Here is a 23,966-nt window from a genome sequence, read left to right as displayed (position 1 = left end):
TATTGGAGGCCCCTATTGCTATATATAGGTGCAGAACCCAGAAAAATCTTGGGGGCTTATTCATACATTTGCACAAATATATGTAAATACTACATGATAATAGAATTCAATCTGGTTACTTATATTATTTATATGGCTCCACAAGGGTTCTGCAGCACCTGACAATACATGTCAAGAAAAAAAAACACGTAATATATATAAAGCAAATTAGGACAAGTACATGGTAAATAAAAGACTGTTGTGGCAGGGGATAGGACACTGACACAATTATCAGGTTGGCAGAGAAGATGACATGAGAGGGCCCTGCTTGTTGCATTCTAAAAGGGGAGGGGCAGACAGACTGGGGTGACAGAGAAAGAATATCATTCAGTGTGCTGAGGGAAACCATGTATATTTCTCTTACTCCGTATTACCCCTCCCTTTCATGCTCCTGTGTGATATCACTAAACTAATTGAGCAGTTGCCACTACATATGAAAGTCTGAAGTCTTCTACTGAGCGAACATATTAATTCATTCCATTTATATGATGCGTATCTATAAAACAATATTTAGTCAAGGGTCAGCAAAACAAATAGTTTATTTAATGCTGTATAAAATACATTTAAAAACACAGACAGAAATACACTATATACACTGCATCAAAAGGAAGTGCATTTTGGGATGTGACAAACATTGTACCCGTCATGTGCATGCAGTCTGGTGATACACTAGAGGACTGAGGCACTTTGTGAGGTCCTGGTTCCCAGCCAATGAACGCAGTGCTTTCTTGTGGATATTGTTCAGGCTACATAAGGTTTCTTCCATGGTGTGTATATGGTGAGGTCATAAATTAAATCAGCTCTTCATGCCTGTAAATCAACCAGTTCTATTGATATTCATAATAGCATTAGAATGGGTATGTTCCTAAAAAAGTGATCCTTCTCAGCATTCAGTAGTAGCCCTTTAGTTTTACACGCAGCCATTGAATACGGTGTCTGCATTAAACCTTAAGCTGCAGTCTGTCCGCATGGCTCCATTGCTTACATAAGAGCAACAGTAACGGCTCATTCAGTAAGAATGTGACAGCACGTGCGATTAGGAAGGAACAGAATATATACAAATAAATCTATGGATTACTTTAGCAAGTTTATATTTACAACGGTCCCCACTGAGTGGTTTCAAAATAAATTTGGTGCAACATATTGAAACTTGTGGTACTCCGCTATGTATTGCATAGGAAATCTTGATTTAACCCCTTGGGTGGTATGCCCGGAAATTTTCAAGGCTCAGCTGCGCTGCCGCAGCGGGCTGTCCCGGAAAACTTCCGGGCATACCACTAATGTGGAATAGGTGCGCACCAGTGATGTTTAGGTGTGCACCACCTCTAGAGCCAGCCCCCTCCGTCACTCCCCCATCACGATCATACGCCGAAGCTCTCTTGACCCCTCTTCCCCACCCGTCATGCAGTTTACAGCAATGACGTAAGCGGCAGGCTCTGCGATTTTCCGGGCGGCTCGGGAGAGTTCAGGCGCCCAAGTCCTCCCGAGCCGCTGCAAACATCCCCGAGCCTGCCGCCTGAGGTCACTGCAGTGACTGGCGGCTGGGGCAGCGGTGGCAGGGGATCACAGCCTCCGGCGTACAAACGACGGAGCGAAGGTTAGGTGGGGCTGGCTCCTACGATCTGTGGTGGGTTTTGCTGGGGCAGGACAAACCTGCCCTGGTAGGTATGTCCTGCCTCAGCAAAACCTACCACTCAAAGTGTTAAAGTAAAAACAAAACACATAATAGACACAACATACACAAGGAGAGAGAAGTCGTTACTTTTACTACTGGTTCTAACCAGTAACAATAGCAAACATTTATCTATGCATATGCCAAATGAGCCTTATTTTTTTGCTATATGAGTAAATATTGATTTAAAAATATATAGTTTTTTGTGTAAATATATAAAGTGGCTTAGCAAGAGACATTAAAAATGATATAGAAAATATTTTAAACAAGTTTGCAGGAAGTGTCCCTGGCCCACCAGTGCACGTTAGCAGTGAACGTGACCGCGGCCCACCAGTGCACGTTAGCAGTGAACGTGACCCCGGCCCACCAGTGCACGTTAGCAGTGAACGTGACCCCGGCCCACCAGTGCACGTTAGCAGTGAACGTGACCCCGGCCCACCAGTGCACGTTAGCAGTGAACGTGACCCCGGCCCACCAGTGCACGTTAGCAGTAATAGTGACCCCGGCTTACATTTTAGTGCCTGCAATTTGTTTTTCCTTTAGGACCCAAAAACAAAGACTTTTATATACATTAGAAAAGAGAAGAGGCATAACTAATCTACGTATATATCCCGACAATACTTGCTAGACCCTAATCTTCATACTGTAATAGGATTATAGAAAAAAAAAAAAAAAAAACACATATAAAAGCATTGTTGGTAATGTTGCGGCTACAGTATATGGAAAAAGTGGAATATAAGGATGTAGTACAGGAGTAGCATACAGAATTACCACCATAACAGGATTCTGAAAAGTACACAAAAACATCATTCTTCTTTATCAACATCTTCTGGTCCGCTGTTCATCTTCTTTTTTGGCTGAACAAGAAAAATAAAGCCATTTAATAAAAAAAAAAAAAGACAAAATAAAATATGCAAACACAGTATATGCAGCAGTATCAGATGGCGGAATCTGATGGCTAAATAGATTGGAAATGTGCTCTTACCTTGTCTCTGGTGCTGAAATGCCTGTCAAATGAAAGGAAAACCTTTAGTAAGATAAGATATGGATAGTTCATATCAATATGTCAAGGTCTGCCATACCATCTAAAGTAAGGCTAACTTTGGACAACACCCATAATGCTCGGCAAAAGCATAACCAAACTGGTAAACTGGTCTCTCCAGGGGGAAATTAAATTAGCACACACAGCCATAAGGTATCAGTCTTCTGTTGATATATCGACCTTTTTCATTGACTGTCGACCTGAGTTTTTCACAATTTTTTTACATCCAAAAGGACTTTGAGTGGAGGGTAGTTATCTGTGCACCGAATATATTATGAGGAGCTAGCGACTGCGCTTATCGGGAGACCAGTCCAGTGGTGTTTGTTAATATGAAGAAACAATTGAATAGTGCTGCGCTCGGCTCCTTTGTGGTTGTGTGTGAATAAAGATCAACGATGCGGTGTAATGGGTAAAACAGGGTTTACAATATAAAACAATACACAATCGTGCAAACATGATAAAAAAAAAAAAAGCAGGTACAATGTGGTTGTACAATTTGATTGGGTGCAATTAAATTGCATACAAGGTTTACTTGATGAACAATACACAATTGTGCATAAATGATACAATGCAGAGGGTGCAAATCAGTTGTACAATTTTGATTGGGTGCAATTAAATTGGATAAAATCAGCATATTATGTAATTCACGATCGGAACAAGAGAAGTAAGAGATCTTATCTCTGTTTCAATGTAGGTGGTTCAATGGTGATGCAGTCACTTATTGCAATTGTCCAAGGATACTGGTGGAGGGATGGAGAGTGGGGTAAACTACAGTCCGGTTGGTTATTGGGTGTTCCTACCGCGGCGTCCCGATGATCTGGACCTGCTTTTTACAGTTTCTGCAGTGAACGGCTATGGGGCCCCAGTGTTGGCATGCGGTGGTGTGGTATTCCTGAGGAGGAGGTGCTGGATGTCGGGGAGCCCGGTGCTGGTGAAGCAGCATTCCTGAGATGGAGGGGCTGAATGTCGAGGAACCCGGTGCCTGTGTCCGGTGGTGGGGGTGCTTTGCAGGATGTGGAAGTGGGGATTGCCGGAGGGGGTGGCAATGTGGGAGGTTCTGTACCTGCCGTGTGTCAGAAACGTGGGTGAGCACAGCGGTACAGGCTGGGGTTTTCCCCTGTTTCTAGTACTATTTGCCGCCATGGAGGACGTGGCTGGTCTAGCGGTCCGCGTCCCGTGAAGGGACCGGCCGCTCATGGTACACACTGACAGATCCGCCCTCACTTACCCATCTAAGGAGGAGGCCTTAATAGGTGTTCCAACGCTGTTCAGCCTATCAGCCATCTCCCAGCGGCACCACCCACCTGCAATCACCCAAGGACCCCCACTGCAGAGCACCCAAAAGTGAACGCTGCACCAAACGGCAGAGCCTTCAGAGGTGGAAGAGAAAAGAATAAGACACCCCCACACAGCCGGAAGCGCCATTGTGGACACAATCGGGACAGAGAAGGCACAAGTAAGTGCCTTCCCTGGACGCTGACCACACAACCGGCCACAGAACACACAGCAGGTCTAGAACCACCAGCACTGCTACCCTCTCCAGCAACCCCCACCACCGGACACAGGCAGCGGGCTCCTCAACATCCAGCCCCTCTTTCTCAGGAATGCCACTCCACCTGCACCGGGCTCCCCGACACCCAGAACCTCCTCCTCAGGAACACTGCGCACCCATACCCCACTACTACTGTACTTCTCTTGTTACTATAGTCAATTATATTGTATGCAATTTAATTGTACAACCAAATTCCACCCTCTTGAATGTATCATTTATGCACGGTTGTGTATTTTTCATTAAATAAACCTTGTATCAAATTTAATTGTGCCCAATCAAATTGTACAACCAAATTGTACCCCCTGCTTTTTATCATTTATGCAAGATTGTTTTATTGTTTTATTAAGTAAACCTTGTTTTACCCATTAAACCGTATTGTTGATAGTTATTCACACACACACACACACACACACACACACACAACCACAACCACAAAAGGAGCAGAGCGCAGTATCCAATGGTTTGCTCATAATATCCAAAAGGTTCATACTTTACGATTCACATGGACAATAAAAAAAAAGTCAAAACACGAAAAGCCCATATCGTCCTTGTCCTGTCAGCCATTTCCTTGGTGATCTTTTGGCAACTTTTTTTTGTGTAGACCTTTTCACTGTTGACCAATAGTGGTCAAACTAATGACTATTGACCTAATACCAGTATCTAATAATCCCCACCCTAACCGCTGCTATGATGCGCCACATCCCAGCATATCCTGCCACAGTTTCAGCATTCTGCAAGAGGACATGCTTGGTTGTGTAGTTTTACAACAGTTGGAGAGCTGTAGGTTGGCCAAGCCTTCCATATACGTACACCAATTAAGATAAATAGTGCCAGCTGCTAGTCCAAGAGACAACAAAGGTCATACCATCTCAAGGTCCACAAGTAATACATAGTCAGTAAAAACCATAGTAGAAATAAAACCTTACATCCACCTACATTAGGTGGACCTTTAAATAGGATCAAGAAAAAAAAAATACACACTATACTGGCCACATCATCCATATAAAAGTGCCAAAAAGAAGGAAGCAGACAAGTTCCTAGACCGTATACTCAACATGTGCGCTCATCTCGCCAGATAGAATCCAGCTTCACAAACGTTACCATGCAGAATACACACTACCTATTAGATGCTGCAGAAGAGAGAGGAGGCCTGTGGAGGTCATTGCGATGGCTTGAGAGTACACGGGAATTCTCTTGTATGTTCCTTTTTCTTATCTCATCTAGACTGGAGAATCGTAGAGAGGAGTTGTTCATATTGGTTTGGCGATACAGTCCACCCATTCTATCACTGTTACTCTCATTCTCTGTGGTCTGGTATAGGTTACAGCGGGCATTGTCTGCAGAGAAAAACAGGCAAGATACACTAGGACAGTACTTGGGTTTCTTCAGGTTATTAACAGGACATTTATTTGATCAGAAGCAAAAATAGCGACATCACGACAGTCCTTAAGCATCAGTGGGGCAGATTTATTATAGCAGCTCACAGCGCACCGCTATAATACTTCCTCATTAATGAAGCGAAGCAGGAAGGGACATCAACAAGATGTATCAACGTCTTGTCTGACGAAGCAGGGGAGCACAAACTCACTCCCTCCGGCAATGCCCCCTCCTGGAGACAGCGCATCAGTGGTCACCAGCCCCCAGCGCTGTCCCAGCTGTTGAAATAGGGCCTAACCACCCTGCTGCTAGCAAAGCAGATAGCAGCATCAGGCAGAATGGTCTGATACAATCTACATAGCAGCGCCAATATGGACAGGGGTGCATAGCTCACCATGGGGGAGAAGCAGTAACAGTGCATGTTCTGTGCACAGAACACCCTTCTCCAACAGAACGACTCTTCATAGATCTGCCCCACTGTCTGTGTGCGTGCAGCGATTGTCTGGAGCTTATGATCCAAACAAACACACTGTTGTCTGGTGGGTAGGGGTGGTAAAACAGTGCAGTGGCACAGATAAAAATCATTGGAGGAAAGCATTTGGCTGCTGCGATTCAGAATTAATCAAAAGTATTTGCAGATATGTACATCTCATGTAGTTAAATGCTTCCCTTCCCAGAACTGCCACCCGAAGTCCTTGCAGAAATACAGAAACATAGAATTTGATGGCAGACAAGAACCACTTGGCCAATGTAGTCTGCCCCTTTCTAACCATACGGTTACCTCAAATCATATCTGGAACCCTCTGCCCTCTCCTTTAGTAGCCACGAGAAGCACCAGAATTTGAATCTGAGAGTATGGGCAGGTTCAGTGTCATACTCCTGTAACCCACCAGCTTCCATATAATATAGTGACCAAGAAGCACAACATGAACAGTCTACATAAAGCAGGGGTGGGGAACCAGTTTGTGCTAAGGGCAGCTGTACATACTTCCATTGCTGCTCGATGCGTAGGACCAAATGGCACCACTGAACAGGCATTTTAAATTGCCCTCCTATCTGACACGTCCGTGTATGGGAGGTCAGTTTGTCGTATGTACAGAGGCATTTGCAGTGCTTAAAGACTGATCGGATAGGTCTGGACAATGGCGTTCAAACACCTGCTGATCTGCTCTCGATAAGACCAGTCATCGATAATATATATATATATATATATATATATATGTATATATGTATATGAAGATCTTCATACACACAGCCACTACCTTCCCCAGATTCCTTTATGCTACCTAATTGTACAATGTAATTATGTAATATTATCCATAGCATTACATTTGGCATTATAGCAAAGCTGAGGGGCTGTTTAAAATGGCACACACATCAAATGCATAACATAGTTTAACCATAAAGCATTAGTACACACCTGCTCTGCGTCCTTGATGTGACTGGGATACTGAAGGGATGTCAGGAGTTCTGTACTCTTCAACATTTGAATCTTCTGTAAGCAATGCTGTCAAGTGGGGAGAGCTTTTCCCAGCATTTGAACCCATGTCGCATTGATCCTAAGAGAGACCTGTAAGTCACTTACTGCAACGTGGAGTTTATCGGATCTAGATCTGACAGATCAAGTACATACAGTACTCTAAACCAGAGCCTCCCAAAATCCACCATTATAGTCCAAGTTTAAGGAAATCCATGCTTGCACACATACAGTATGACTTAGTTAGTACCTCTGTGTGAAACCGTGGCTATATCTGCATATAATATAGTATGTATTCATAGAAAACAAGGTATCATTTTGTATGCAGATGCTAGGTTTTGTGAAAAAGACACATTTCAACTGAATAAGTCGCACAAAAAGACGCCCGGAACTGCAGAGTCACACGGAATGCATGTGTTATGTGTAACAGGACTTGTAGTGCATACAGCAGGCATTCCCAACCACGGTCCTCAAGGCACACCAACAGTGCAGGTTTTGTAGATATCCAGGCTTGAGCACAGGTCACTTAATTAGTATCTGAGTGATTCTGATTAAACCATCTGTGCTGAAGCCTGGATATCACTAAAACCTGCACTGTTGGTGTGCCTTGAGGATCTTGGTTGGGAATGCCTGGCATACAGGATAGATGTATATGGACACGTGCGTATGTAGCATGTCATACTCTGCAATGCCATAAATAGAACATGGGCAACACATTTAGTAGTTCATGGAACAAAAAAAAAAAAAAAAAAAAAACACACACTGGTACTAACCAATTAATACCTGTTATTTATCATACACAGCAAAGTCACTTGTGCACAAGCCTTGATATTCTTAAATACTGTACTTTAATGGGTATCTTGACTTAAGATAGATTGACAATAGGTCGACAGTCATTAGGTCGACCACTACCGGTCGACAGTCATTAGGTCGACGTGAAAAAGGGTGGACGTGATTTGAAGAAAAAAAATTCAATCAGACATGTGCCAACAGGCGGTACTACGGCATGGAGGGAGAATATAATAGTGCGCCGAAGCATGGCGAGCAATGCAAGGGGATGCGGTACACTTTTACTGTGTCCATACCGACCCGACCATATGTCGACAGACACCAAATAAAAAAATATGAAAAACTCATGTCATCCTTTCGACCTATAGTGGTCGACCTAGACATTGTAGATCTAAAATACCATAACCACTTTAATGGAGGAGTTGGGAAATTCTGCTTTAACGACTTTGCTGCTGGGGATACTTTGAAACTTTTTGAGTTGGTCATTTCCAACATCATAACCTGTACAAACCAGATATTCCAAAAACTGAAAACTAGGAAGGTTAATAGCCAAGCGTTGTTCAACATTATTATAGAGTTCATTCTAGCACCCGCCAACTTTGAAAACCCACGCAGTTCCTCTTCCCTGACTGGGGTGTCACTGTCTGCTGTAGTGCTTCTAGTACAGTGTGGTCTGTATATCAGCACTGATATGCAAACCAGACCTGTGCTAGACACACCACAGCAGACAGCGACACCCCAGGCAGGGAACAGGAACTGCATGAGTTTTCAAAGATATCGTTATAACAGAGGGTAGTGGGAAAAATGCGCAATTGATTTATAGTAGTGCAGCCTGCTATTCATTAAAGAGGTACACCACCTCCAGATATATATGGCAAACAGAATAAATGAATAGCTGCGGCGCAAGACCATAAAAAATGTATATCATACAAATCAGTATAATGATCTTTTATTTCCAAAGGGTAAAAGCAAAAAACAGAATGCAAAGATAATTTTGCAGTGATGACAAATATTGCAAGGATAATTTTGCAAAAAGACAGGTAAAATCGAAAATATACTTAAAAATATATATATCTCAGGACCAGAGACATGCAGTGGGATCCAGGGAGTATAAGACAAAGGTACCTCACCCTAGATTGGGGTTGCGGTGGGCTATTACTTCCGTTCAAGTCTGCGGCACCACCGCAGGTGGCTTGAGGTAACTGGTTCCCGGGAACAAAGTGCTAGTGCATGCAAGGTGCTGAGTCCATAAAGTGCATCAGTGTCCAGTTGTGCAACGCGTTTCGGAGAGGTCCACTCTCCTTCCTCAGGCTGAGGAAGGAGAGTGGACCTCTCCGAAACGCGTTGCACAACTGGACACTGATGCACTTAATGGACTCAGCACCTTGCATGCACTAGCACTTTGTTCCCGGGAACCAGTTACCTCAAGCCACCTGCGGTGGTGCCGCAGACTTGAACGGAAGTAATAGCCCACCGCAACCCCAATCTAGGGTGAGGTACCTTTGTCTTATACTCCCTGGATCCCACTGCATGTCTCTGGTCCTGAGATATATATATTTTTAAGTATATTTTCGATTTTACCTGTCTTTTTGCAAAATTATCCTTGCAATATTTGTCATCACTGCAAAATTATCTTTGCATTCTGTTTTTTGCTTTTACCCTTTGGAAATAAAAGATCATTATACTGATTTGTATGATATACATTTTTTATGAGTTTTCAAAGATGGCGGGTGCTAGAATGAACACTAATTATTACATAGTGAAGAGGCGACAGTGCGGAGGGAGAAGTAATAAAGACTAAAAACCAAACAAGTAGATTTAATAAAGCAGCCAATCAGATTCCATTTAGCATTTCCTAGGATGCAATAGAAAAATCACAGACAATCTGATCGCTATGGGCAACACTACCACTTTATTTTTAAAGGCTTTATTCAGACAAAATAGACTGGAATTCTAATTTGTAGTTTACATAAAGAGGTAACTAAATACATTTTACACAGCATTTCTGAGACCTTTTATTTGCAGTAATAAAGGCTGGCTTTTGTCTATTTGTCTCTATAGTCTACTGCAAAATTACCTTTCAAATGAATGTCGATGGATACTACTGGATAAGGGTTAGTTATGTCAGCACAAATGGCAAATAACCTAGTAACCTTAAGTTTAGGCGTGTCCCCTGAAAGCAGTATTTCAATATAACCTCTGTCATGAAAGAAACCCTTAACCAGTACATAGAACCTGTAGAGGCCTGGTCTTTCAGGCTCACAGCTAGCTGAAGAAGCTGCTTCTATACAAACATCCAATTAGCCCCAATCCTTAACAAATAACAGTACCTGGTGATGAAACAGAATATCTCCCTCCATCAGTACACCACAGAACTCACAGGGAATGAGGACACTATTTGAATAGTCAACAGCTGGTGGCGATGATCTGGGATCCGGTGTGAAGTTCTCTAGTGGACTAGGAGAAGGTCTGTTGAAGAACAACTCACTAGGCTTGCAACCAGACTATAACCAAAAAAAAAAAAACATTGGGAGTCAAATGTCCTAACATAGCAGATGGCAGGAACATATATAAACAATGGCAATTATATTTTAAAACAGAGACGGCCAAACCGGTCTGAGTTCTACCAACGTTCCAAGTTTTCCAAATCACCAAGCTGGTGCACAGCTGTAGTCATTACTAACTGTCACGTTTTCAAACCTGCTGCATTCATTCCTACTATAGATCCACAGGTTGCCTGAAAAACCATGAACTGTTGGTAGATCTTGAGGACAGGTTTGGCCACCCCCGTTTTAAAAGATACCTGTGTGTGATGATAGATGGATAGATGGATAGATGGATGGATGGATAGATAGGAGCCTCAATAATATACAGTATGCTGGCTGACTGTTTATAGTTACATAGTTAGTAAGGTTAAATAAATATGTTCGTCCATCTAGTTAACCTGTTTGCTAATAGATTGCTAAGGTATGAGATCCAAAACGAAATGTAATCATCAGATTATAAATTAGGGTATCAAGTTGTTTTATTGACCATGATTTGGACCCTGGATGCATACATTTATCTGTGTTAAATCACATTTTCCACTTATCGGCCCACTTCTCCAGCATATTTAAGTCCCTCTGTAGAATGAAGGCATCCTGTTAAAATCACCCTTTCCAATTTGGTATCAACTGTGAAGATGGACACTCTGCTTTGTAGTCCATCCTCCATATAGTTAATAAATAATGTTTGTTCCCCAAAATATATTTGTTACACAAACAGAATAGAAAAGAAAAAAACACCAACCAGACTTTCAATAATAAACTGTTGAGCTTTTAGGGACTGCAAAAATGTGCTGATGAACTATAGTAAAAGAAGAAGTTCTACTCGGGGGTATGCAATGTGCCGCCACTATTTCCGACGTGGCTCCCTATTCAGTGCATTGATGCAGGATCATGGCAGAACGGGCCAGACTTCAGAAGCTGTCGGGCCCGTTCTGTCGATAACGGCCGTGGATTGTCGTTATCCGGGCTGCAGATCGACAATCCACAGCCGTTTTCGTGTCCAAGCCCCCTTTGCGCCCATCAGCAGGCGGAACATTGAATGCAGTCTGTCGTTTTGCAGTCGATCTGACCGCAAACGGGCCAGGATCGACAGCCGTGATCCCAGATTGCATACCCCCATAGTGTATTATAGTGAGGATTAAGAGATCAGCTTCATAACTGTCTTACCTGATGCAAAATAAGTTCCTGTTCAGGGAAGAGCTCTTCACAGAACTCACAAGGCAGCTGGATGTCATCAGCTAAAGCATCGACACAAACAACAAGAGTAAATGGAGATAAAAGAGCGGTTATAATTTAGCTGGGAACCACCAGCCGGACAAACCATGGATCCAGTAAAGTAATAGGGCAGATTGAGTGACACCTGGCATGTAGCCTCTTGCTGTGAGGTATAGAGGCCGCTAGCCCAATGCAGTCAGCTTTTGTGTCTGGCTCCAGACTTGAACTAGTAGCTTGGTGAGATTGAGTGAATCTGGGTGATCAGGGCCATGCCTTTAGTTTTATGAACAATGGCCATTATTCTGATTCACTCACAAACCCAAAATCCTTTGCGAGGACAAAACCATGTGCACTGCAGGTGGGGCAGATGTAACTTGTGCAGATATGGGTGGGGTTTTACTTCAGAGTGAGATATATATATTGCAGTGTAAAAATAAAGCAGTCAGTATTTTCCCTGCACAGAAACAAAATACCTCACCCAAATCTAACTCTCTCTGCACCCGTTACATCTACCCCACCTGCAGTGCACATGGTTTTGTCCATTTGCAAAGCTATTTTCCTTTGCAAAGGAATTTTCCTTTCCAAAAGAACCAGAATAACCCCCAATGTGTACAAGACACCACATAACAGAAGAAAAAGAAAAAAAAAAAGTTCACTTTCACTCACAAACTGAGCAAACAGAAAAAAGTTTCAATAGTATAGGCAGCCAATTGCACAACACACATCATACTTTCTACTGAAGGACAGCGTAATCAGGCTCTTCAGTGGCTAAACGCCGCTATACAAGTTACACAACAGCTCGTCATAACAAAAGGAAATGATTTCTGCAATAATCACTGTAGCACATTGTTGGTTTCAGAACTCACAGGACAGCTAGCAAACTTGGCCTATCCAAAATAGAGTGTAGATATGCTCGGCCCAATGGCTCCACAATCATAGCCACTACAGTTGTGATGCAACAGGGACAAGATTCAGATGCACACAGATGGTGCCTAATCTAAAGCAGTCTATTACTTTGCTACAACAATTATACAGTAATTCATAGAAAGTGAAGATCTCATTTAAGCTTTGCCCTGGGAACATGTGCGAGCCAGCTTACGGTCAGCATTGCACTATCCCATTTCTTATTGCCAAACTATTTTTTTTCTCCCAAAATGACTGTTACATCTGCCACCTGTAGAGCAGAAAGGTGAACCACAACCAGCTCTATAAACTGCCTTTGATACTACAATTGCAGAGCAAGCAAACAGAAAATACTCGCCATTACCTAAAAATACTTACTGGTAGGAGAGCTGGGTATATCTAATGGCAGGGCGTTATCTTCATAAAAAAAGTTAGGACTGCTCTGCTCGTCGGAAGTTGTCTTTACACGGTCCTTAGAATAAAAGTCCATCCAAAAGGCTTTCCCTCTTCCAGTAAATGAAGGATCAGGGCTGGGATCAAAGGTGGTCATGTTCCGATTACGCAGAGATTGGAAAGCATCATATTCATGTTGTGCGTTAGGTCTTTCTTCAGGTATTTGTTGCCACGTGTGTACTGGGAGATCTCTGGGAACATTGGTTGGTTCTCTCACTATACAAAGGAAGGACTTACATGAGACAAACTGTGGCCATCATACCCAATGTACAAATCAGCAGCATATTAACATACCCAATAGTACACCAACATTTCAACTCCTCCAGTGTCCAAGCGTGAATCGTTTTGGTCGACAGCAAGACGGTTGACAAGACAATAGGTTCACCACTATTGGTCGACAGGCCAAAAGTTGACTTGTTCAAAAGATCAATACAAGCAAAATGTTGCCGTGAAAAGATCAGATTTTTTTTGGTGTCTGTCGACAGATGGACACCATATTGGAGTACCCCTGCGCTCATCATGCTTCGGGCACCGTGCTTCGCTGCGCTATGCACACTATTATATTCTCCCTCTATGCCAACTGAGATGTTTTTTTCCATGCCGACCTTTAGCTTGGGTGGACATTTTGAACATGTTGACAAATAGTGGTCGACTTACTGATTGTCAGCCTATCAACCGCATACCCCGGGGGTGCTTTTTTCAAGCTGGTCACACTTTAGGCAGGCACAGATATTGTCACTGACAATTAACACTAGAAAAAAAAAAAACACATAGGAGCAGGAGACAATACCTGTGTCTGCCTAAACGGGTGTGGTATGATTCACCGACAGTCGGGATCCCGTCAGCCATTATCCCGACGTCGGGATCCCGACTGCCTGGTCTCAGACAGCGTGGCCAGCGCAACAAAGCCCCTTGCGGGCTCGCTACGCTCGCCACGCTGTGGGCACGGTGGCGAGCTACGCTCGCCACCTATTCTATTCTCCCTCTATGGGGGTCGTGGACCCTCACGAGGGAACCCGGCCGTCAGTGTTTTAACAGTCGGGATCCCGACGTCGGGTTAATGACTGTCGGGACCCCGTCCGGCAGCCGCCTAAAACGTGACCACCTTTAGAAAATAATAGCCACAATGTTGAATGAATGGTGTACCATTGGTTATGTTCATATAAATGTGTGACTATTCTGATTTGTACACAAAAACTGTAGCGTGCCTTCCAAATGTATGCATTTGGATACCATCCTGGGCCCTTTGAGAGAAAAAATATGTTTCCCAGCTGCATACCACCTGATCCCTACACATGAGGATTTGAGATCACAAAAACATTTCATGAACAGGATAGGACTATTAAATGAATGTATCTGCTGGTCAGGAATCTCACCTCTGTTTTGAGCTCTTCTCCTGTTTTGGCCTTCTTCATCATTAAATGCCTTTAAGGAGTGGGGTAATGTGGATTTCCCATAAAATCTACTAGGCAAATGCTTAGGCATCTGAGAGAACATATGGTCTGTGAAAGGGTCTCTGTTACTAACTGGCTCAAACCACGATCCCTCATAATCTGTCTCTGTCCAACTAGGTGTTCGTGCAGGTTTCTTTGCTGCTGTAGCTTTGCCGCAATGAACAGGGTGGTCCATAAGGTCCTTGGTCATCACACTGCACCCACACTTATCACAGCGCTCCGTCCGAGCCCCACAGTATTCTTCATGGTCTTCTAGTTTATTGTAGGCAAGTTCCAACTCACAAAACTGGCACTGAAGCAGACGGAGAGGACAAGCAGTTCGCTGGAAAAGAGACACATTCAATTGGGTTTCAAGACTTTCTGGATACTTCTGTATCTAAAAAAGCCTGAAGGATGGAGAAGCTTTCTGGAACCCAAATATAGGGAGGTATTCACCAACCATCGAATGATGTTGGTGTTCCCCGCAGCATGTGAATGGATGTTTGTGTTAAACACCAATTCACAGCCTGTGCGTGGGAACACACACTGAGGGGGGGCAGGTGACCCAGCATTCGGGTCCCAGGCAGGGTTTGGTGGACTCGCAAGGCTGCAAATTCGCAGCCTTGTGAACCAACCAGAATAACACCCATAAAGTGGTCACAGTATAAATTCCAGACTTGTTAACAAATATTAACTACCTGGCACTCCACACAAGCAAGGATGCAACTGACCTCCAAGGAGGAGTTAGAATAAAATAACCAGGGACAAACTTAATAGCAGTCCCCATACACAACGGTGCCTGCTCCTGCCAGCACTAACCTTAAACTGTCTGGACAATTTAGTGCCCAAACTCTTCCATCTCCAATAAATGCCTAGTGTTGCCTGTGCCCGCTAGTGGACGGAAGAGGTTTCCCTAAAACCTTTACCCGTGAATTTTTTATGAAATCACAGTGCAGATCTGGAATGTTTGTAAATGAAATCTGCTTTGCAAGTTCACTATGAGAACTGCTTGTGGGATCCAACTCACACCTAATTGGATTGACCCTAGGAGTATAATTGTGTGTACTGACCTCGTGCTCTTCCAACTCATGCTTCTCCATGGTCATTTTACATTTACAAGTCACCTGCAATACATACAACATGCCACCATCAGCTGGATAAATAAATCCGTAAGACAAACATTACCAAACTACATACCGAAAGGAACAGAGCCCACCACACTAAGCATGCCTGGAAAATCAGATTTGTGTTCAACCAAAAGGCTTTATGGTGATGCTTATCACCCAATACAGGGAACTATGGGGGTTATTCTAGTTCATTCTTTCTGACAAAATCCTTCTTAGATGGACAAAACCATGTGCACTGCGGGTGGGGCAGATGTAACTTGTGCAGAGAGAATTAGATTTGGGTGGGTTTTTTCTTCAAAGTGAGATCTATATTGCAGTGTAAAATCATGCAGTCAGTATTTACCCTGCACAGAAACAAAAAAATTCACCCAAATCTAATTCTCTCTGCACATGTTACATCTGCCCCCCTGCAGTGCACATGGTTTTGTCCATCTAAGAAGGATTTTGTCAGAAAGAATGAACTAGAATAAACCCCTTTATTAGGGCTCTATCATAAGAGATAATTATTTAGAACATTTGTACATTATATTATTTTGTTCTGCATTGAGAAGATTTCTTGAGGTTCGATATAATTATCTGTAACTTCTAGACCAGAGTTGTGATTTTAGTGACAACTGCAGAACACTCATGCATAGTAAAGACAATAGACTTGCTCTCTGAATGTGCGATCTGAATTTGTCCTGCGGTTTTCTTTACCGATTTTACGTTATACAATTTTGATATGTAAAACAAACACAATTAACCACTTTTTGTTCAAGTGATCACAAATTCCTGAATCTTTTGCAATTTGATCTCCTAGCTAAATCATATAACCGCAGTCCGACTCCAGACCAGGGACAGGACAGGGAACCGGACCGTCTCTAGAATATAGATTAGTGTTGCGGCGCTACAGTAGCATAGCAGTTTCGATGCAGAGAGGCCAGACCGTGCATCTTCCTTCCCCCCACCATGGTGCCAGTATTATGGAGATTGGTTACATGAGTCATGTGAGCGGGCTGACGCGTTGTCCCGGGAAGTGACTGTTGTAGAGGCTGAGGCACTGAGTGGATCCCAGTCCTTCATGCACTGCAACGTGGAGAAGCCCCAAGGACCCAGCAAACAAACAAAGGCACAGGAGACGGACTGACAGCTCTGTTCTGCCTCAAGGGGAAAAAAAATCAAGCTACCCAGCGGTGCAGGCTCATAACGTCTAGTAAAGTTTTAAGCCTCACGTTTTTATTTTGGTGCTGAAACCGATTTTAAAGGAATGTAGTATAAGTTTCAGCACCAAAATATATTTATTGGGTTTTCAAGTATTACAATTGTATAAAAATATAATCAGTCACAAACAAAGCAATGAGTAACGTAATTAAATATGCTCCCGACACATTTGGCCCGATAAGTAGAGCAGCAATAATAATTAATAGTCTGGCGGAGGAAAGCAGTATAGTTGTCTGCTAACATTAAACACAATAGTACATACAACTGCAACAGTAATAAATGGGGAGGTGGGAAATGGTAGGGGGGGGGGTACATCTACTGGTCAGGGTCTATAATAATATCAATTGCAAATTTTCTATCTTGACGTTATGCAATCATTTGTGTCCTCAAACACCATTTACGCATGTCTTCAAATGACAATTTAAGCATCCCGCGCTTCTGCTATGGGGTTCCACCTTTTCCAGAAACTTGATGGGTAAGCTGTGTGCAGCTGAATGTCATAGTTACCATAAGTCATTATTCGGGTAATGAATTCTATAAGCAAATTATGTAATAACCAGCATTTTAAAAGCAATTTTTTTTAGCAACAGTGACTACTATGGTTAGAAAGGGGATGGCCCTCACATAAGGCTCCCCAATTCCCATGTGTCAAAGTTGGCAAACAGAAGGGGAAATGGGTATAATGTTACCTTGGTGCCCAATGTGGTATTTATATAATTTACTACTTTGTACCAAAACTTTCTTATTCGCCCACAGGTCCAAATATTGTGGAACAGAGTCGCTGAGCCAGAAGCACACTTGAGGCATTTCCCAGTCTCCTCTGATATAAAATGCCGCCTATGAGCCGGTGATATATATGCATGGTGAATAATCTTCATATGCATTTCTTGTAGCATTGAGGACCTTAAGATTCGAAGGGTTGTAGCAAAGCATTTGAATAGTAGGTCACCAGATGTTAATAAAGGAATATCTCTAAACCATTGTTTCCTTATCTGTTCTTGTATTGCCACCACTTTATGTGTTATGTATATCCCATATGTAGTTTTAATCTTAAAATTGAGTTTAGCAAATTTTTCTATAAGGGAGTGTAATTAAATGTATATAGTTGGTCCGACTGTAGGTGGGGGGGGGGGGGGGGGTTTGGAGTGACGTATTGAAAGTGTAACAGTTGCATCATAGGAAAAGTGCTCCAAGCACCAAGGTTGTATTGAAGCTTTAGTTGTGTAAAGCTCATAAATCTTTCCACCTAGGTCAAAGACTTGTGAAGTTAGTCTTAATCCTTTATTAAAAATGTGTTTGAATGCCGGGTTATCCATCTCTGGGAAGAACATAGGGTTACCCCATATTGACACCATCTGGTGTGTAAGGGTGAACTTCCCAATAAATTGCAAGTGAACCACCATGCATCATAGGTGTCTCTAAATAGAAGATGGTGTAGTATATGCTTAGGTATTTGTGCCTTAGGTGTGTGTAAAAGCGCACCGGGGAGAAGGGATGAAATAAAGCACAATCTAATTTATATATGGTGAATCTAAAAATTTGTTATTAATTACATTACAGATTTGATTTTGTGGACCTCTATCAAAATAATATGAAATATCCGGACTCAATTAAAATTTACTAGCCTACCCCTGAGATATACAGTCGGGCAAAAAAGTATTTAGTCAGCCACCAATTGTGCAAGTTCTCCCACTTAAAAAGATGAGAGAGGCCTGTAATTTTCATCATAGGTATACCTCAACTATGAGAGACAAAATGAGGAAAAAAAATCCAGAAAATGACATGGTCTGATTTTTAAAGAATTTATTTGCAAATTATGGTGGAAAATAAGTATTTGGTCAATAACAAAAGTTCATCTCAGTACTTTGTTATATACCCTTTGTTGGCAATGACAGAGGTCAAACGTTTTCTGTAAGTCTTCACAAGGTTTTCACAAACTGTTGCTGGTATTTTGGCCCATTCCTCCATGCAGATCTCCTCTAGAGCAGTGATGTTTTGGGGCTGTCGCTGGGCAACACGGACTTTCAACTCCCTCCAAAGATTTTCTATGGGGTTGAGATCTGGAGACTGGCTCGGCCACTCCAGGACCTTGAAATGCTTCTTACGAAGCCACTCCTTTGTTACCCGGGCAGTGTGTTTGGGATCGTTGTCATGCTGAAAGACCCAGCCACGTTTCATCTTCAATGCCCTTGCTGATGGAAGGAGGTTTTCACTCAAAATCTGACGATACATGGCCCCATTCATTCTTTCCTTTACACGGAGCAGTCGTCCTGTTCCCTTTGCAGAAAAACAGCCCCAAAGCATGATGTTTCCACCCCCATGCTTTACAGTAGGTATGGTGTTCTTTGGATGCAACTCAGCATTCTTTCTCCTCCAAACACGACGAGTAGAGTTGTTACCAAAAAGTTCTATTTTGGTTTCATCTGACCATATGACATTCTCCCAATCCTCTTCTGGATCATCCAAATGCTCTCTAGCAAACTTCAGACGGGCCTGCACATGTACTGCCTTTAGCAGGGGGACACGTCTGGCACTGCAGGATTTGAGTCCCTGGCGGCGTAGTGTGTTACTGATGGTAGCCTTTGTTACTTTGGTCCCAGCTCTCAGCAGGTCATTCACTAGGTCCCCCCGTGTGGTTCTGGGATTTTTGATCACCGTTCTTGTGATCATTTTGACCCCACGGGGTGAGATCTTGCGGGGAGCCCCAGATCGAGGGAGACTATCAGTGGTCTTGTATGCCTTCCATTTCCTAATAATTGCTCCCACAGTTGATTTCTTCACACCAAGCTGCTTACCTATTGCAGATTCAGTCTTCCCAGCCTGGTGCAGGTCTACAATTTTGTTTCTGGTGTCCTTTGACAGCTCTTTGCTCTTGGCCATAGTGGAGTTTGGAGTGTGACTGTTTGAAGTGTTGGACAGGTGTCTTTTATATAGATAAAGAGTTCAAACAGGTGTCATTAATACAGGTAACGAGTGGAGGACAGAGGAGCCTCTTACAGAAGAAGTTACAGGTCTGTGAGAGCAAGAAATCTTGCTTGTTTGTTTTTGACCAAATACTTATTTTCCACCATAATTTGCAAATAAATTCTTTAAAAATCAGACAATGTCATTTTCTGGATTTTTTTTCCTCATTTTGTCTCTCATAGTTGAGGTATACCTATGATGAAAATTACAGGCCTCTCTCATCTTTTTAAGTGGGAGAACTTGCACAATTGGTGGCTGACTAAATACTTTTTTGCCCGACTGTATATAATGAAATGGTCATGGCTCAATCATTTTCAAATTTACTAGTCTACCCCTGAGATATATATAATGAAATGGTCATGGCTCAATCATTTTCAAATACTTAGGAGATCATTGGAAGAGTGTAGCCACAATGGATTACCGGTGTATGTTCACTGGCCATATGCTCCTCCATATCGCTGGTGGGAAACGGCTCCTTGCATACTTTGCACACACTGATATTGCGTCTGCAGTGAATCTCGTGTATAGTGAAATTAACCATAGGAATGTCATGTTTACTAGAAACAAAGCACAAAACAACAACATTATAACAAAACAAAAAAAAACAGTTTGTGGTGTTAAATTACCTTGTTGATTTGCTAACAAACTCTTTTGTAATTATGTAGTATATGCGATAACTAAATATCTTTGTCTCTGGCTCTGGCAGTGTTTCCCTATTAGAGTCTACAAAGCAAGCTTGGTATATACCTGGCTGATGGATCAGCAGTTTGGCCAATATACCAACTTGCAAAGGCATACACATTTACTAATTGTCCACCCAACATATCACGCCCAATGTCACAACTGAGCGGGGAGTTATATGTGCCCTCCCAGCTGACATTTCAGTCACCAGTCCCCCTGCAACAAGTGTACCCACAGCCAGATATACAGTATATTAACAGTATTTGGCCATACCTGTTAATTATTCGCCCACTTCCTCCCCTGTTACCTTCTCATTACGCTCTGCCTCACCCTGTTACTCTCTGCCTCATTTGGTCTCCCCAATAGATAATATAAGATAGTTGACAGTCTGTGGTTGAGAACCTTAACTAAATTAAAAGATATGTATTTGTTCAAAACATGCAAAGTAGGCAGGCACTGTGCCTACGTCTTTGACCTCAGAAGTTGGAGAGAAGTTGGCTTGTCTGATGTGTGGGGTGGGGTTTTAGTTGGCCAGACAAGTTGGATGGTTGGTCAGTTGGAGGAAAGATGATCGGATGGATGGCCAGTATTATACAGATCATGGTACATGTTATTTTATACTGTAGTTTTGCTTTCTAGATACTTGTGTTTCAGCCATATATTTATGAATAAGAATAAACCAGGGGAGATCCAGGTCTTTGAAATAAGGGGGTATACGGTTTCCTAGTGTAAACAGCTATTTACACGTATAAATTAGTTAAGAGTTATCTGTCTATGCTTTCCTCCAAATTCAGAAGCTTTCACACCCTGGAGTGGCACTGTGCAGGTCACAAAATAAAAATAATTAAAGAAAAAAAATTGTAATCTGTTCCTGGTGACCAGAATGATGATATATGTATGTCTAGAATCAACAAATAGGAACCATCAGATTTATGAAGGATGCACTAAATTCACGGTCATGGTATGAAACAAAGAACATGCTTCTTGTATGTTTCATGTGGTGCTTGCTCTCTAGACTGTAGTATATAGCAATTTCCTTTAGATTTGCTCCAAGAACTCACTCCCAAGGTAGTGTTTAGCAGAATCTCCCAGCAAGTACACGTGGAGACTAGGGCTTCTCTCCCAAGCAGACAATGCCTTTGGTAACAACTGCTCTCTACTCCTGCATGATTGCAGCAGACCTCTTCTCATACACAAACATTAAGCAAGTATTCAATACATTTTTCAGCCTCTATTACTATTAATCATCTTTTTGTTTTACTAAATGTGCATTAGTATTTAAAGATAGAAACTACTCAAACCCAAAGGAATGCAGTTAGAGTATTATTAAAGTATGTACTCACCAATTTCCACACAAACGTGTCTCCTGCTTAGCCTCAGATGCCATGATCAGTGTCTTTAAGCAGAACAGTTAGTATCACTTTCAGTTGTCTGAAAAGGACATGGATACTGTATGTGAGTCATTTCTTGGAAACACCCTGTGAACGCCTACCACACAATATCGAAACACATAAACTTCTAGAGGATTACAAGATTAATTTATGAGACATCAGCAGCAGCCTGGGAAACAGTGTATTTCAATGTACGGTACATACAATCACTTTGTAGTACATATGAACATTGCCGACAATCATGATGCAGTGTATTATTGCTGAGTGGCAAAATTGTTAGTGTCCTAGCCATGAAAACAGGAGGATTAGTAGAAAGATTACAGCTACATAATGCAAAGCTCTTTATTCCCTGTACACTTTTAACAAATGGCACAAATGACTTGCCTGGTCAAAATCTAAAGTTCACTCAGGAGAACAGTGAATAAAGTAACGTACTTTTCATTACTTGCATGTAAAGTTTGCTGATAAGTTAAATAAATGACGGTCTGTATAGACTTGGCCAACATTATCCCTGTCCATGAGATTACAACTATGTGTAGACATCCTGGCCGACCCGATGCACGGTCCCGGGCGCATCGGATTGGATTCGGGAGGTCGTACCAGCTGCATAGGTCCGACCTGATAGCAGGATTTCTGCTATCACCTAAGAAGGGCGAGAGCAGAAATTCTCTAATCAACAGTTTACAGCAAAGTTCAATAGCATGTTTTATTGAGTTCTCCTCATATACACCCACTCTGACCACTCACCATATCAATACTGTAAAACCAAATGACAACTTTAGAACAAATTATTTCCTATCTAAAACAGAACTGACCTAACCTGTACATGCAAAAACCAACACGGAAACTGGGAGCCTGCATCAAATTTCTGAGCAAATCTAAGCGCTATATAGATAAGAAAGAGGCATAACGCAATGAAAATCTAAATCACAGCGTAAAATAAAGCTGTTCAGCAATTGTATGCTACATGCAAAACCAGCCACAATTTCTTCTGCATGCGAAGTAACAAATGCATTTGCCTGGTAATCCCCCTTCCACACATGCAGCATAGGACATTAACGGATCTATGAAGCCGGCAAATTTCAGGGTCTCAACCCAGCCATGGTAAGGAGCCCCTACACAGCTGTCGGCGCCGACATTACTGTTATGTTGTTCCATCATTTTGACAACTGGGAGCTAGTTTTTATTATGGTATCATTTAAACAAAAATAAAAAAATCACACAATGTCATTTCCTGTACATCAGGGCTCAACAAATACAGGAGACCAGATTCTGCTTTGTGTTTTTTTTTGCAGGGAGGAAGCAGAATCTGGTCATGGGCAGGTCCAGACTCCCCCCCCCCCCCTTCCCCCTCCTAACTGACCAGTGTCGGCACAGGCACCAGCGCCCAACCCCCCTCTCCTGCTGGAAGTCAGGCAGCAGCAGCGTGGGCAGCGGTGCCCGACCCCCACTCCTAAATGACCAGCAGCGGCACAGTCACCAGCGCCCGATCCCCTCTCTCGCTGGAAGTCAGGCAGCGGTGCCCGACCCTCCTCTCCCCCTCCTAACTGACCAGCTGCAGCACAGTCACCGTCGCCCGACCTTCCCTCCTGCTGGAAGGCAGCGGTGCCTGACCCCCTTCCCCCTCTCCCAGCAGACCTGCCTGATTGCACTGAACCTGCCAGGTTGCCTGTTGACACCAGTGGCATTGTAGGCCTCCCTACACCATATGCTGGTTCTGTACAAGGTCTAGTCACCAGGTGCGTCTCAGCCAGTAGCCTGAGTGAATCATGGCTGGAGAAATATGGGAGCCTATCCCTACTTTCATACACTGGCTTCCCTGCAATTGTCTCTCAGTAGCCAGCACTAAGATATGTCTGCTGGAAACTGAGACTATTACAGTTGGTTCCCAGCATGATACTGTACCTCTGTATGTGGCCTGGCATAGTAATAGGGCAATGGAAGGAGGGCACTGTGGGGGATCAGCCTGCTGGATGGTGGCACAGTGCTAAATGCATAACATGGCTTATCTGTGTAACGTATAACTTCCCTTAGATGGTATCATGTTCTTCCACCTAACCACCTGTCGTCCCCACATCCTGTCACCAAGCCCTCTGTCACATGTC

General features: G+C 42.9%; 1 protein-coding gene across 3 annotated transcripts in view; it reads right to left on the bottom strand.

The window, feature by feature from the left end:
• Positions 1-560: 560 nt before the first annotated feature.
• The window catches only part of TRAFD1 (TRAF-type zinc finger domain containing 1), a 44,728-nt gene continuing 21,322 nt past the window's right edge, over positions 561-23,966 (bottom strand). For all 3 annotated transcript variants that reach the window (XM_083151431.1, XM_083151430.1, XM_083151429.1), the window contains exons 2-12: positions 21,814-21,901; positions 20,211-20,346; positions 15,569-15,622; positions 14,442-14,841; positions 12,991-13,281; positions 11,662-11,732; positions 10,279-10,452; positions 7,103-7,241; positions 5,426-5,642; positions 2,697-2,718; positions 561-2,568 (exon numbers count right to left, since the gene is read on the bottom strand). In XM_083151431.1, coding sequence (XP_083007557.1) covers positions 2,518-2,568; positions 2,697-2,718; positions 5,426-5,642; positions 7,103-7,241; positions 10,279-10,452; positions 11,662-11,732; positions 12,991-13,281; positions 14,442-14,841; positions 15,569-15,622; positions 20,211-20,346; positions 21,814-21,857 — 1,599 coding nt within the window. In that variant the 5' untranslated portion in view covers positions 21,858-21,901 and the 3' untranslated portion in view covers positions 561-2,517. The remainder of the gene's footprint in view (positions 2,569-2,696; positions 2,719-5,425; positions 5,643-7,102; positions 7,242-10,278; positions 10,453-11,661; positions 11,733-12,990; positions 13,282-14,441; positions 14,842-15,568; positions 15,623-20,210; positions 20,347-21,813; positions 21,902-23,966) is intronic.

The sequence above is a fragment of the Crinia signifera genome, chromosome 1 (genome assembly GCF_055691185.1).
Source record: "Crinia signifera chromosome 1, ASM5569118v1, whole genome shotgun sequence".
Lineage (NCBI taxonomy): Eukaryota > Metazoa > Chordata > Amphibia > Anura > Myobatrachidae > Crinia > Crinia signifera.
Note: the sequence above shows the minus strand (reverse complement) of the source record. Positions and strands in the feature narration are given on the sequence as shown.